Raw genomic sequence first — 16,395 nt, 5'->3', positions numbered from 1 at the left:
GCCCTCCTCAACTTGCATGTGCACAGTCTTTCAAAAAAGTGCCTATTGTTTCATTTTTAAACACCTTGTTAACTTCATTATTTACTTGAGGCCTACATGATGGATCTTCAACCTACTTAAGTTGGTTGCTTACTCCAAAGAACCCTACTATCCTGAGAGGTTTCTCATGTGTACTTTTTTTGTTTCATATTCCCACACCAGGGTCAGATTACATAACCACCTTTCTTCTTTTCTTGGTAGGTACTAGGTTCTACCAGTGTTACCCATACTTATAGATGTGATTCACGTTTAATGATTTGAACATTGATCTAGGACTTAGTTATATCTTCTAGACCCACATCTCTGGTTTCATTTTAGCTCCAAAGGAAAGTCTATAAAAGAAAAAGAAATAGCTTTCTTTGAATTTTCTGAGGTTAAAATTGAATGCCTATTGATCAGGCCAAGTAGATGTTTTTGTTTTTCTTTATTAAAAAAAAAATCTTGGGGCACCTGGGTGGCTCAGTCGGTTAAGCCTCCGACTTCGGCCCAGGTCATCATCTCACAGTTCATGGGTCCAAGCCCTGAGTCGGGCTCTGTGCTGTCAGCTAGCTCAGAGCCTGGAGCCTGCTTCTGATCCTGTGTCTCCCTCTCTCACTGGCCCTCCCCTACTCATGCTGTCTCTCTCTCTCTCTCTCTTAGAAATGAATATAACACATTTAAAAAAATTTTTTTAGTTAAAAAAAATCTTAGCTGTTTAGGTTTTGAACTTCTAGCTCCATTGCTCCAAGTTGAAAGTGCACTCTTTTTTTATTAGTCAAAAAAAAAATTTAATGTCTAAAAATGGTACATAATGCTGTCTTAAAATGCCCTTTCTAGAACACCTAAGGAGTGAGTTCTGCTCAACTGAGATTTTCCCAGATAGACAAAAGCAGCTTTAAGCACTATTTTTTTTAACTGTTTGTATTAGAAAGATTTCAGATATTACATCTTTTTATCCCTTGGATAGCATGTGTTAAACATAATCTTTGCAAGATGATCTAAAACTATAATTGTAAACTATTTTTTTAAACGTTTATTTTTGAGAGAGAGAGAGAGACAGAGTGTGAACAGGGGAGGAGCAGAGAGAGAGGAAGGCACAGAATCTGAAGAAGGCTCCAGGTTCTGAGCTGTCAACACAGAGACTGATGCAGGGCTTGAACCCATGAACCTTTGAGGTCATGACCTGAGCCAAAGTCAGATGTTTAACCAACTGAGCCACCCAGGCACCTCTGCAAATAATTCTTTTTTTTCTTAATTTTTTTAAATGTGTTTTATTTATTTCTGAGAGAGAGAGAGAGAGACACCTGCAGTGTGAGCAGGGGAGGGTCAGAGAGAGAAGGAGACACAGAATCCGAAACAGGGTCCAGGCTCTGAGCTAGCTCTCAGGACCAAGCCCGACACGCGGCTCGAACCCACGAACCGCGAGATCATGACCTGAGCTGAAGTCATACACTCAACCAACTGAGCCACCCAGTTGCCCCAATTCTTAAACTGCTAAAACAACATAGCCATTCTCAGGTGTGACAAGTAGTGCCTTTTCCCAAGAGTTATTGTGTTTGTATGTTGGGTATATTTTTTCTAGCTTAATGGGGTTCCTGATTTCCTTTGATGTCCTTTTTTTGCTGTCAATACATCTAACTCTAGCTGTACTTACTCTTCCTTTACAAACCATTATAACAGGAATAGAGTTTATATAAAGTTTTAAGGGAATATTCCTAAGAGTAAAGTAAATTGGTACACTGACTTCGGCTATGTAGTCTTTTGCTTAATATCTGATTCTTGCCTAAATTTTAGGTAGGACAGGGTAGCCAGGCAGTTGTATTTAGAAATGAGAGAGCTTGTTCTGCCAAGCTTGTGCCAAAAGAGCACTGCCCTTACCATCTTCCCCTTTTATCCATGTAAAAAGCTCTTATTTTCTCTTGTTCTGTTCATCTGGGTCAAATTTCTCAACTCTTGCTTGAAAAGACTCTTGCTTAGTTTGAAAACGTGTAAGTATTGCAAGTGGTTGCTGCTGTTTTTTGTCTCTTAGCCTATAGAACTGAAGTTTAGCCATCAAAGACCCATTATTGATCTTCATTGTAAAATATCATCTATTTTTAGATGCCACAGTGGAGCTCTCCCTGGACAGTACACAAAATAATCAGAAGAAAATGCCGGCCAAAGCACTGATTTCTCTTCCTCCACAGGAAGCCACAAATTCTACTAAGTCCCAGCCAAGCTATGAAGAGGTGAGAATTTGTGCTATTGGTCTTGTTTCTTTTGGATTTTTAGGGCTGTGTTGACAGTCTAAAGTTCAGTTGAGTATGAACCTTGAGAAAATAATTATGACTCTTGAAGAACACTTATGTGGTTAATAGACAGCCGAAAACCAGTAAAGAGCTCTTTCTTGGACAAAATACGTATTACATAGAGGATAACACAGAGGCTTTCAGTGAACACTAATGATATGTAATGTCTGAAGCTCCCATATTCGAGAGTATAGTCTTTCATCATTCCCTCTTTAGCCCAACAGAGGCAAGTCTTCCAAAATCTAATAATTATGCCTTATGATCAAAGTAAGGTTTTAGGTGAATAGATGTAACAAAGATCTTTGAGCAAACTTCACCCTAAAATTGTGGAGGTTGATTCATTGGGAGTGTTGGAAATGGACAGAGCTTAACACTGATGTATAGAAGGATATAAATTAATGTTGTTATATTGAAACAAGATAAGTGCAGGGTAAAATTAATAGCCTTTTTTTGTGTATTAACTCTCATGTTTTGTCTTCTCTTTAAAAGCTAGAGGAAGAAGAACAGGAAGACCAATTTGATTTGACAGTCGGTATAACTGATCCTGAGAAGATAGGTAAGTGTATTTGAATATCCTTCTGATGTTAGGATGTGGCCAAGGAAAGCATGGCTAGCCAGTTTCTACATGGTTACCTCTAGAGCTGAGTTAGTAAATGTGAAATGCTTCATCATTATCTTTCTTGTAAGATTATACCCCTTGCTATGCTTCTAAGGCTAGAAATAGCAGTTACCTAGTACTTTATTAGGCTTTTCTTTGCTTTTGGGGAAAAAAAAAATCAGAGACATTAAATACTGTTAGAATTCTTTCTTAAAGATTTTATTTTTAAGTCGTCTCTACACCTGACACGGGGCTTGAACCTACAACTCCAGGACCAAGAGTTGCGTGCTCCACTGACTGAGCCAGCCAGTGCCCCAGAATCCTTTTTAAAAAACCCAAACATTGCAGGGTGCCTGGGCTTAGTCGATTGAACATCTGACTTCGGTTCAGGTCATGATCTCACAGTTTGTGAGTTTGAGCCCCGCATTGGGCTCTCTGCTGTCAGTGCAGAGCCTGCTTTGGATCCTCTGTCACCCTCTTTCTGCCCCTCCCCTACTTGTGCTCTCTCTCTCAAAAATAAACATTAAAAACAAACAAACAAAAATTGCTTTTTCCCACAGAGTTGATGAGACCATTTTACTTTTCTTTGAAATCATAAATTCTATTTAAGCATCCTAAAACATCTAAAATTTGAGGATACTGAATTTGTTTTTCCCCTAAAAAGTTTGGAATTCTTTTTATATATTATTTATCAGGCATTCTTAATGGCCTAAAGAAACACGTAAGTCTGCATCTGTCTTTGATAGGTAATGACTAAAGGACTCAGTTGAATTTTGGTCAAGTTTGGACGAAGTTAGGTTTTCAAAAAGCACAATACATGATTTTGGCCAGAACCTGGATTTTTCTAGATGGCCTTCTCATGTCGCAAGCTTGTGAAAGCTATTATTGAGCAGAGAGCAACAGGCCTCAATTTTTCTTGTTCTAGGTACAGTCCTTGAGAGAAGAGGCTTTACAGAGCCTTTCCTCCTACTAAATACTGGTACTGTTTATATGATCAAGAGGAAAATGTAATTTCCAACCCTTTGTTCTGAACTAGAAACAGGAATTTTAAAAAGTTTTTTTTTTTTTTTTTTTAACATTTATTCAATTTTAAGAGACAGAGACCCAAGTGTGAGCATGAGGGAGGGGCAAAGAGAGACAGAATCTGAGGCAGGCTCCAGGCTCTGAGCTGTCAGCACAGCAGTTTTCCTGTCAGGTCACAGGAAAATGCAGTTTTCCTGTCAGGTCACAGTATGGTCCAGGGTAGTAGAGCCTGGGCCAGTACTTTGGATTAAATGGCGGGGTTATTTTTTTGCCTCTCTAATATTTATAAGTATTTTATAAGCATATTGATTTTAAGCTAGTTATTACCTGCTTTAAATCCTTAGAATAAGAACAATTGAATACTAATTATTTTAATATTTAAAATTCATGTTTTAGGGGCACTTGGGTAGCTCAGTTAAGTGTCTAACTTCAGCTCAGGTCATGATCTCACGGTTCATGCCTTTGAGTCCTGTGCGGGGCTATGTGCTGATAGCTCAGAGCCTGACGCTTGCTTCAGATTCTGTGTTTCCCCCACTCATATTCTTGTCTCTCTCTGTCCCTCTCTTTTTCTCTCAAAAATAAACATTCAAAAATTTTAAAAAGTCATGATGTTTTTGGAAAAAAAATAAAAGTAATGAAGTTTAATAGACCAGAAGAGGGAAGGCTTGTATTAGTTTTCTTAGGACTTCTGTAACAAAGTACTACAAACAGAGTGCTTAAAACAACAGGGATGTATTTTGAATTCTGAAATCATGGTGTCAGCAAGGCCATCCTCCCTCTGAAGGTACTAAGAAGGTTGTCCTGTGGCTCTCCTCTAGTTTCTGGGAACCTCATGCATTCCTTGGCTTGTAGCTCCATCACCCCAGTTTCTGCCTTCATTGTCACATGGCATTCTTCCTGGGCATCTTCACATGGTCTTCTCTCTATATGGTCTGTCTCTGTATCCACATTTCTCTTTATAAGGACAGCAGTCATAATTGAATTAGGGCCCGCTACTACTGACCTCATTTTTACTTGATTGCTTCTATAAAGACCCTGTTTCCAAATAAGGTCACATTCTGAGATGCTGGCAGTTAGGACTTTCAGTGTTATCTTTTTGGGGTACAGAATTCAGTTCACAACAGTAATTTAAACAGCTTGTGGATCAGATTTATTTAAACATAGATCACTTTGGTGATAGGCTTTCATTCCCTGTACATAGTCTAGATTCTTAGTCACGTTGATGCCAGGAAACCAGCTACTTAAAGCATGTTCATATTCAAGACCTGATCTTGGGGCACCATGGCAGGCTCAGTAACTGGAGGATGTGGCTCTTGATGTCAGGGTTGTGAGTTTGAGCTCCATGTTGAATCTAGAGATTACATTAAAGAAAGAAAAGACCTGATCTTTACAACAACACCTTCTGTTTGTGTGGGCTGTTTATTAAATGTGTGTTTCTCCTTCCCACACACATCTAAATACATTAGAAAGTGGGGTGCCTGGCTGGCTTAGTTGGTAGAGCATGCTACTCTTGATCTTGGGGTCATGAGTTAAAGCCCACATTGATTGCAGAGATTACTTAAAACTTTGGGGTGCCTGGGTGGCTTAGTCGGTTGAGCGTCCGACTTTCGCTTAGGTCATGATCTCGCGGTTCGTGGGTTCGAGCCCCGCGTCGGGCTCTGTGCTGACTGCCAGCTCAGAGCCTGGAGCCTGTTTCAGTCTGTGACTCGCTCTCTCTCTGACCCTCCCCTGCTCATGCTGTCTCTCTCTCTCCTAGAAATAAATAAAACATTAAAAATTAAAAAAAAAAAAAAAAAAACTTTGGGGTGCCTGGGTGGCTCAGTTGGCTGGGCGTCTGACTCTTGATTTTGCCTCAGGTCACGACTGCACAGTTCAGTTCGTGAGATCAAGTTCCATGCTTTTACCACAGCCTATTTGGGATTCTCTCTCTCCCTCTCTCTCTGCTCCTTCCCTGCTCACATGTTTTCTCTCAAAATAAATAGTTTAAAAAAATGAAAATAAAAAATAAAACCAACCAAATAAATAAATAGGGTCCCTCTTCTACCAGGATGTGCTTTTTAGAGCCATGGTAATTTGTATATGCCATCTCTAACTCTCTGCAGTTATTTACGAAGTTAATGTAAATTTAAAACTGCTGTATTACTAGCCCATTTCCACATTTTATGAACTCTGTGTGTACCTGCAGGTATATTTTTCCTCACTCACTGCCTCAGTAAAAGCAGCTGATATGCTAGCAAACTGACGATATTGCTTTGCTTTTCTGTGTTAGTATGTTTGCACTTAGGCTTCCTTATTTGCAGGCACTAAATTATGAAATTGACCACTTGGAAGTTTGACTATGACCCATGAATGAAATTGAGATACTTTTTCTATAAAGTAAATTTAGATTTTTTTCCCCTTTTAACAGTGGTAAACATTCTTAGTGTTAGGCAATGTAGTATAAGTGGTTTAGAAGAGAACCAACAGTGGTATTGATATGCAGTAATTTCTAAGGGTTAGCTTATGATTTCTGTTTTACATGCACCCTTTTGGTAGGATTAGAAAGGTAGAGAAGACAAGCCCTTCTTCCTTCCTGTATAATCTCCAACTTCTCTGTGTACTTGATAAAAACAGGCATTCCAGGCCATCTCACTGGAACTAGGTTGCAGTATGTGACCCTGCTGATTCAGTACTGCACCTTCTTCCCCTGGGCCTTCTCCCAGGACCAGTTTGGAATCATAAGCACTTAGTAATTGTTGACCTAGGTTTTCCTGTTTGGTGTGAGGAAGAATTGAGGGGTGGGGAAGCAGGGAACAAAACTAGCCCGAAACACCAGATTTTAGCACTGGAGCTTTGTCAGAGTCCACTGTATGTCTTTTCACTGCTCAGAGAGTCAATGGTGCCTTTATGTCCCTAAGTGGTCTAGGTCAGAACACTACCACAGAGAAAAACAATTGCTTGAATCCCAAATTATTTAACAGTCAAAGGCTTTTTCACAAAAATAATTCCTTCAGGAAAGAGATTTGTGTGACATCAGGGAGCCGAAGCATCTTCCTGCCAGGCCCTTTGCTCTGGGTGAACTTGCTAGATGAGAGAGGTCAGTGTCCCCCAGCACCAATGGAGGGGTCCGTGACAGTATTTCTGAAAGAGCAAACCGAGCCCAGAGCTAGCTTAGGGTAGAACTGCTTGTTTCCTTTTACATCAGTTGCTTCCTTCTCCTCCTCCTGCTTTATACAGCAAGAGAATTGTTTGGTTTTAGACAGATGTGTATAACCAGCCCAAATATTGGCATGGTAACAACCGATGGATTGTCAGTATCCAGTGCTGCTTTGTGGAGGGTATAAATGGAGCCTGGCCTTGGAACAGGGGGCTGACTCTCTTGTCTAACTCAACCTGGGACCCCGCCAGCATCCGTGGGGGCATGATATGTGCCACAGATACCCTAAGGCAAAGTAGGGGATTGTAGGATAGTTTATAAAGCTTGGAGATGAAACAAGTATCTCTTCTTCTACAGGGCTCCTATGGCTTATGATTCCTGGTTAGATGTTAGCAAGATCAACACTGCTTTGGTTTACAAAGTAATCTTCTTGTGCTTTCTTGTTTTCCCACAGGGGATGGTATGAATGCCTATGTAGCCTACAAAGTTACAACACAGGTGAGTCCAAATGGCCCAGCTGGTGATCAACTTAATAGACTTGGGGGTATACCAAGAAGGTCATCATTCAGATTGTTTCTGGGTATTTCTTTAGTTTCTTTGCCAACATCCTCCTTCAAGTTTACTCAAGATGGAGCAAGCCTGCATCCCTTTGGTAATCTCATCTGAGCCTTTCCACTTTTCTTCCAGAGAGCTAACACTTCAGTGTGAAACTTTGTAAGTTGTATTAAGACATGTGATATCTCTGATATTTTCCCGTCCTTCGTAGGAACTTTGTGGCTTAGAACTAGTTTGGTGGATTGCCCCAAACTTGTCATCTGTTTAAAAATCGTCAGGTCTTACGAGGTTTCCCATGTGGAGCTTCTTTTAATACTTTCCCTGCCTCTTACCCCTCAGGTCTGGTCTTCCATTTTTATGTAACATTAATGCATACAAAACTTACACAATGTTGTATGCAGGTTATGAAGCATAAAAAATGAAGCCCTGAGCCTACCACCAGTCTTAAGATGAGTACCATTGATTCCACCTGCGTGTTTCTCCCTGTCGTATCCCTGCCTCACACTTTAAGGGCAACCACTCCCCTGAGTTGTCTCTCATTTCCTTTATAAAAATTTTTCACATATGTATCTCTAAACAGTATACTGTTTTGCCTTGTCCTTAAGTTTCATAAAAACGGCGTCATGCTGAAAATAGTGCTTTCTTTACTAGGATTGTTTCTCAGAGCCATCCATGTCGTGTGTAGCTGTAGTTAGTCCATTGTGTGATTATAGCATAATATATCCGTTTTCCTGTTGTGAATATTTGGCATGTTTCCAGTTTCTGTAATTATGAACCATGACCACTCTTGCTCATGTCTCCTAGTGCACATGTAGAAGAGTTTCTGTAGTGTGTATAGAACCAAGAGGAGTCCCCCAGGGTACTAAATAGAGCAGATGTTGAGGAAAAGGAATACAAAGTTTTGTTTTTGTTTCTGTTGTTTTTTGTTTTTTTTTAATACAAACTTTTTAAAAAGTGTGTACCAAATATACTCCCATTGGCATGTGTAAAAGTTTCCATTGATATACTTCCTTGCTAACAATTGGCAAGGACAGCCTCCTTAGATCTTGCCTACCTGGTGAGTATTAAATGATCTGTCATTATGATGTAGGCCCTGTCTTTCTTACTGATAGTCTCCTTTATATTGTCTCATTGCTACTTGTTGGCCTGCCACCTGTGAGTTCTAGATTCTGTGACACTTCAGAGGTTAAAGTAGCTATAGTGTAGACATTTCACCTGATCCTCCCTCCTCTGGTCTGTCTTCAGTTTTGCTGCTTTAATTCCAGTGGCAAATATCCTTGATAAGGCAGTGCAAGATGAACAGGTTGTAGGTGACCATAGATTTCCACTTTAAACTAGACTTCAACATCTGTTTCTTTTTAGACCAAGTGTTCTTAACCTGGAAGTAGAACTGGATTTGAATTTAATTAGTTGCTTGTGTAATGCTATACATTTTATTTTATGCATTTAAAATTCTTATTCTGAGAAGGACTCTGTAGACTCCCAGACAGCCAGAGGGGACTGTAGTTCAAAAAGTGTAAGAATCTCAGCCTTGGATAAAGTTATTTGCCAGGTGGCTAAAGGACAGGGATCTAGGAAGTAAATTCCTTTCACATCAGCCAGATGACTTCTAAGATATTTGTCTTCTATTTGAAATGATATCGCCTTGTGTTTTTTCTGTCCCTAAGACGAGCTTACCAATGTTCAGGAGTAAACAGTTTGCAGTGAAAAGAAGATTTAGTGACTTTCTGGGTCTTTATGAGAAGCTTTCAGAGAAACATTCTCAGAATGGCTTTATTGTCCCTCCTCCACCAGAGAAAAGCCTAATAGGTAAGCATGTGGTCTTTAGTTCTGCTTGGATTTTTTCCTTTGCATTCTTTCTGCAGTATACTTTCTACTTAGCATATGAGAATACTTCTCTGAACAGTGTGAAATCTTATGGTTAGGAAAGAAATATTTCCGGTGTTTTCCTGTGAGTTACATGAGGCCTAGAGAAATAGCGTGTTTTGACATGTATTCTTTCCTTGGGTGCAGTAGGAGGCTATGCTTTGAGCTTTCACTGTGTGTGTGTGTGTGTGTGTGTGTGTGTGTGTGTGTGTGTGTGTGGTGTTGGTATCAGCAGTCTTAAATGATTATTATTTCCTTCGGATTGAAATGTACTAAATTGGGTGGGGGTTTGGGGGAGCTGAGGAACCTTCCCATTGCCATCAGTTGATGTTTGTTCATCTAGACTCAGAGTCCTTTGGCCCTTTTAGAAAACATACAGTGTTCTGCAATCCCAGAGTTGAGAACCTTCAGCACTTTTAGACTAGTTCAAAAAATGACTCTCATGTAAAGAATCTTTTGTTCATGTCTCCTTGTGACATAGAGTGTACAAGTGGCCTTTGGCTGGTTTTTGTAATACTCTTCTTATTGCCTTCCTCACAGGTTTGTTTGTTTTTGTTTTTAATTCATGATGATCTATAGTTATTTTTACTCTTCAAATTCCATTCCAGGAATGACAAAAGTAAAAGTTGGGAAGGAAGATTCTTCTTCTGCAGAATTTCTTGAAAAACGAAGGGCTGCTCTAGAAAGGTAAATGCCATACATCCATTTTCCTGAAAAACATATGAAGAAGTGAAAAGCTGAATCTGAGACTTAATTATGAAACATTCCCTGGGGTTAGTGGAGATGAGACTTGACTGGATTAAAGATTCATACCTCTGTCTCTGACCTTCCCACCTTAGTAACAGAACATCTTCTTTCCTCATCCTGAGTGAGCAGACAGTGAGATTCTCTTTCACAGGCAAATATGATTGGCTCTGAAGTCTCCTACTGAGCAGTTACTTTTCTTCTTTTTTTGGAAATGTGAAGAACATGAATTAGAATGTGCTTATAAGCAGAGTCATACTTAAATGCCTTATCTGAGGACATTTTAAAGTAATGAAAGACATACCCTTGACACCCAAAACCTTGTGAGGCCAGTTTGACTAACCAAATAACTGCTTATATCCTGTAGGTACCTTCAGAGGATTGTGAGTCATCCTACCATGTTACAGGATCCCGATGTCAGGGAGTTCTTAGAAAAAGAAGAGGTTAGTATTATATAAACTGAATTTCATAATTTATGTCTGCCTGCAGTGAAATGAAACTAGTTCATTCAGTATGCATTTAGCCTAGTACAAGACTGTATATTAATTTGTAAGCCCTCAAGAATGACAGGTATTTTTCAGCCTTTGAAATAAAAGTTATGCCTCTAGTGAAAAGCAACTGGTTTTATTTTTAATTTTTTTTTTTAGTGTTTATTTTTGAGAGAGAGAGACAGAGACAGAGTGCAAGTAGGGGAAGGGCAGAAAGAGGGAAATACAGAATCTGAAGTAAGCTCCAGGCTCTGAGCTGACAGCACGGAGCTCTGCGTGGGGCTCGAACTCACGAACCGTGAGTTCATGACCTGAGTCGAAGTTGGTTGCTTAACTAACTGAGCCACCTAGACCCCCTAAAAGCAACTGGTTTCAGAAGTCAGACTGTACCCTGTTGTCTTCCTGGAACAACAGAATGATCTGTTGGGCAAGTCCTTTGAACGTCTTTCATAGGTTACGACTTGGCTCAAATTGAATGCTTATTTTGTGCGAGGAGCTCAGGGGCATTAGATCAAAACCAGTTAAAACAGACCACAGAACTGCCATGTAGCGAAAGTGTTGACTCAAGTAGATGGTCTTTTTTACAGGCTATGCGTAGCCTATTCAGGACTGTGAAAAACTGAAGATGGCCTAATTGCTAATAATTGAAGAATTAAGTGAGATTTATCAATACAACAAATACACTATTCTTGTCATAAACAAAAGGTATACAGAAGCGTTCATATATATTCATTGGCAATCTATATTATTGTTATATATAGCAGTATATTCATTGGAAATCTTATTATTATAAGAAGTATATAGGGTTGCCTGGCTGGCTCAGTTGGTGGATCATGCATCCCTTGATCTGAGGTTCATGAGTTTGAGCCCCATCTCCGGTGTAAAGCTTACTTAAAAAAAAAAAATAATTATAAAAAATGAAACTTCAGGCCCCTAGGTGGCTCAGTTGGTTAAGCATTCAAGTCTTGATTTTGGCTTAGGTCACTATCTCATGGTTGGTGGGATCAAGCCTCGCGTGGGGCTCCACGCTGACATCATGGAGCCTGCTTGGGATTCTTTCTTCCTGTCTCTCTTCCCTTCCCTCTCTCTCTCTGAAAATAAATAAACTTAAAAAAATAAAACGTGAAACTTGAAACAGCAAGTATATAGAGAGAGCTATAGGAACATGTTAGTCATTAAAGATCAAAAGCAACACTGGAATCAAACAATGTTGTATCCCATATGAAAAAAACTAGAAGGAAATAAGTGACAGGGCAGGACTATCATTTTGTATTTATTTTTTCATTTTGCTTTTACTTTTATTTATTTTTTTAACTATTTTTTAAAGTTTTATTTATTTATTTTGAGAGACCGAGGAGGGGGGGAGGCGAGAGAATTCCAAGAAGGCTCTGGGCCATCAGTGCGAAGCCCTATCGGGGCTTGAACTCAGGAACTGTGAGGTCATGACCTGATCCAAAACCAAGAGTCAGATGCTTAACTTGCTGAGCTACGCAGTGTTTTTACTTGTAAATTTTTACTGAATTTGCATATGGTATATAGTATGTTAATGAAGAAAATGGTACTAGCTATATGTGGGGGTTTTTTCTCCCCTAAAATGAAAATTTTTAATTAAAATTTTTTTACTTAGTGCATAAATCTTTTCATTCCTCCTCTGGGATTCCTGTATCCATTTTTCCCTTTTACCCCCTCATCCCCACTTCATACCCCTAAAACAGGCTTTGTTGACAACAGCACTGTTGACACTTTGGGTTGCGTCATTCTTTGTTGTAAACAGCTGTCTTGTGTGTAGTAGGTTTAGCAGCATCTCTGGCCTCTATCTAGATGCCATTAGCATCCCCACCCCATTTTTAACAACCAGAATTATCTCCAGACACGGCCAAATGTCCCCAAGTGTCAACATGGCCCCAAGTTGAGAACTGTTTGCCTAATCGCCCTGAATACTAAATTGAATTTTTCAGCATGGTATGTTTACTGTAGATTGTTTAGCATTCCTTCCATACCTTAAGAAAGTAATGGTAAGACTGAACCAATCAAATGGTTTCTAAATGTTTGGCATGCTTGGCTTAACAAGATCATCCCTCAGAGTAACCCCAGTCTGAGTAAATAATGCTCCTGTCCTTAGACCTTTGCTCAGATAGACTCACAGCACAGCTTCAGAGCCTCTCAAGACCTTAGGCTCTGCTGTGTGCAGAGTATGCTAATCCAGAGAATCTTTTAACTTTTGACAAAAGCATGTTTGGTATTTAAGCAGTTCGTGCCTGGGATAACAGACCATCTCAACAAGTCTCCTGGCTAAATAACAATCTTACTCTATCTTCTTTCTGCACACTATATCAAAATGAAAATTTTGTTATTTTTAACAAAATGTAAAATGTATATGTTTAACATAGTCCTTTGATTTTTTTTTTCTTTCTATATGTGCTAGTCACAGATGTTTCTAACTAATCTACATTAGAAAACAAATCTACATTTCAAATAATTTGTTTGGCAAGTTTGGGGCATGCCATCTGATGGATACTAATTCTTCTGAACCTAAAATAGGGGCAGCAGATAACTTGCCATCCCCGCCTTCTTGGTCTTGTAGCTGCCACGCGCCGTGGGTACCCAGACATTGAGTGGCGCTGGTCTCCTCAAGATGTTCAACAAAGCCACGGACGCAGTCAGCAAAATGACCATCAAGATGAATGAATCAGACATTGTGAGTAGCCCTGTGCCTCTCAGCTTCCCCTGCCCCCTCAGTCTTACAGTTCAGAAGCCCTGAGGAATCCTGACATTTCTTAGAATAGAGACTTTCTTTTAAGGTAATTCAGTCCCTTAAGGAAACCCTGTGCTGTAGCCTGTAGGAATCACCTCCATTAAAGATCTGGACTTGTGTGTTTCAGTGGTTTGAGGAGAAGCTCCAGGAAGTAGAGTGCGAAGAGCAGCGCTTACGGAAACTGCATGCTGTTGTAGAAACTCTAGTCAACCATAGGAAAGGTAACAACCTCAGAAATGCACTTGGAGCTGGGGGAAATTGATTCTCCAGTGAGCTGTGGGTGGGAGGCATGCTGTTCCCAAGCCTATCAGCCATTCAAGTTGAAATTCTCAGCCCACCTGGTCCTTGATGTTCTCATAAAAAAGATATGCCCTGCACCTCCTGACAGGAAACACGATTCAGCCACTGTGAACAATTGTGCCTTCTAGCCGGGAGGGGTGCAGGGGAGCCACCCCACCTACAGCTTCACCTGGGACATGGACTTCAGTTGGTATGATTTAAATCAGTGGCTTATATCCAAAGTGATGTCACACACTTCAGCTACATGGTCAAATGGGCAATATGTAAATTCAGAGAAACCATACATGTCTCCTAACCTTTGTTCAGCTTTCTTTGGTGAGATTTGCCTAAAGAGCTAGTAAAATTTGCCAAGTGTGAATGCTTTCCTTCTCTGCCTTAAACATGGCAATAACCAGGAGCACCCGGGTGGCTCAGTCAGTTAAACATCCGACTCTTGATTTCAGCTCAGGTCTTGATCTCAGGATCATAAGTTCAAGCCCAGCATTGGGCTCCATGCTGGGCATGAATCTTACTTAAGTAAACAAACAAATACAATAATAAACAGAAATCGAAACAGGCAGAAAACCATTTAAATGAAGCCAATGTGAGGGTTGGTAAAATTTGACCCAGCCCATGGGTCACACCTGGCTCTGGGAGCTAGGAATTGTTTTTACATTTTAAAAGGGATAAGTGAAAAAAGAGAAAGTGAGGCTGTTCTGTGATCCACAGGCTTAAATCATCTGGCCCTTCCTAGAAAAAGTTTGTCCTACTCTAGGACACGTGAGACTATGGCACTGTGCACGTACATTCACTCTCTCTCCTGCCAACAGACTACTAGCAATGAGCTTTAACATAAGAACTAGAATTACTCCTTTGGCCTATTTGTATTAACTGGCCCCTAGTTCTCCAGGAATATTGGAGCTGCTGCTTTCAGGGAGGCTAGGCCTTAACCTGGTGAACAGCGGATGTTCGCCTGCTCGTGTGACCACACTGTACTCCCTTCACTTTTCTAAGTACACTTGGCCGTGGTGTAAGTGACTGGGTTTCAGAGCCCACAGTTGTTAGATGCGCAGAAGGCAGAATTGCTAAGGCATGCCATGCAGTGCCAGCTGACTTGCCCCTTTTCCTCTTGAGATAAGAAGCCTCGCTGTCTTTCTCCTTCCAGAGCTCGCACTGAACACAGCCCAGTTTGCAAAGAGTCTAGCCATGCTTGGGAGCTCTGAGGACAACACAGCACTGTCACGGGCGCTCTCCCAGCTGGCTGAGGTGGAAGAAAAAATTGAGCAGCTCCACCAGGAACAGGCCAATAATGACTTCTTCCTCCTGGCTGAGCTCCTGAGTGACTACATTCGTCTCTTGGCCATAGTCCGCGTAAGCTTCTGTTCCCTTCTTCTTTCTCCTCCCCTTTATTTAATTTGCCTTTGTTTTGCTTTTCCCCTTCCCAAGAAATTTTCATCCATTATAGTTGAAAGTAGGTGTAACTTTTTTCTACTCTCAAGAGAGAAGGTATCTTGTGAACCAAAAAATCCATTTTAACTGTTAGCTAGTTATCACTATATCATTTTTGAGGCCTCATAGCCAGTTTTTAAAATGTATTTGAAGATAAGACTGCTCTTAAATTTCCAAGTAGGCCCTTCTTATTGCTAAAGCTGCACACTGTCCTCTGTGCTCCTTTCTTCAAGTGAGGCTTATCATAGACCTGCTGTCTCGGCCCCCTGGAGCAGTCACTTCCTCAGTCCTTTGGTCTTTGCCTCCTTAACAGTAAACGGCGGCTTTGCCCTGGTAAGAGCTCTTGCTGGCTTCCACTTGTCTCTCTAATGTCAGGTAACTACACGGAACCGGCTTGGCATTGCATGGAGGAGTGTGGCCAGGGGGCTGAGAGAGCTTGTCACCAGAGTCCTTTGTGTGCTGTGCTGACCACACTGGTAACAACACTGCAGCCTGCCGCTCAGGTCAAGCACCTCACCTCTTCTCCTGGTAACCGGGGCAGTCCGGTTTCCCAGAACCTTTCAGAAAGCCAAAGAAGCTTCAGTGGGCAGTGATATTACCTCTCGCATGGCCTCCCTGAGACAGAGGAAAGAGCCAAGAGGGAGCCTGGCGCCTGCCTTATAAGGGCCTGAGTCCGCCCCTGCTCCAGCTTGGGACCAGGATGAGCCTCTTGAGTTGGAACAGAGCCACCCTCACTCCCCATCCCCAGCATCTCCCTGACCTGGGAGCCCCTGCGTTGTCAAGAACCAAGCTGTTCCCGGGGCTCTCATTTCCTCCATAGTAGAGTTGCTCGTTATAGCCTGTGAGATCGCTCATTGTCTTCCTCAGCTGTTTGGTTTGCTGCTAACTCCAGAGTGATAAGAGGCTGGAAAAATAACCTGCTTTAGAATTCGTAGAACTGGTCAGACTACAAAGTCTGGGGCACTACTTTAGGGATGGGCCCTCCCTGGGAAGGTTTTAAGGAGGGCATTGTTTGGAGTCTCAGGAGAGTGTAGCTCTTAGATGTGACCCCCCGAGGCTGGGTGAGCTCACGTGTACAGCGTGAGAGAGGCCCAGCCTAGAGCTCCAGTCAGGGACTGGGGCAGCATGCCTGAGTGCAGAACTGCAAGCTAGGCTTTTCTTAGAGACCCTTCACCAGCCCTCTTCATAATTATGAG

General features: G+C 41.2%; 1 protein-coding gene across 2 annotated transcripts in view; it reads left to right on the top strand.

The window, feature by feature from the left end:
* Positions 1 to 16,395, top strand: part of SNX1 (sorting nexin 1) — a 38,290-nt gene that overhangs the window by 18,073 nt on the left and 3,822 nt on the right. For both annotated transcript variants that reach the window (XM_077747409.1, XM_077747400.1), the window contains exons 3-11: positions 2,119 to 2,246; positions 2,796 to 2,862; positions 7,518 to 7,561; positions 9,286 to 9,427; positions 10,093 to 10,171; positions 10,596 to 10,671; positions 13,301 to 13,414; positions 13,599 to 13,692; positions 14,916 to 15,121. In XM_077747409.1, coding sequence (XP_077603535.1) covers positions 2,119 to 2,246; positions 2,796 to 2,862; positions 7,518 to 7,561; positions 9,286 to 9,427; positions 10,093 to 10,171; positions 10,596 to 10,671; positions 13,301 to 13,414; positions 13,599 to 13,692; positions 14,916 to 15,121 — 950 coding nt within the window. The remainder of the gene's footprint in view (positions 1 to 2,118; positions 2,247 to 2,795; positions 2,863 to 7,517; positions 7,562 to 9,285; positions 9,428 to 10,092; positions 10,172 to 10,595; positions 10,672 to 13,300; positions 13,415 to 13,598; positions 13,693 to 14,915; positions 15,122 to 16,395) is intronic.

Source organism: Crocuta crocuta, unplaced genomic scaffold (genome assembly GCF_008692635.1).
Source record: "Crocuta crocuta isolate KB4526 unplaced genomic scaffold, BGI_CrCroc_1.0 scaffold130, whole genome shotgun sequence".
NCBI lineage: Eukaryota > Metazoa > Chordata > Mammalia > Carnivora > Hyaenidae > Crocuta > Crocuta crocuta.
This window is presented reverse-complemented; position numbering and strand designations above follow the sequence as displayed.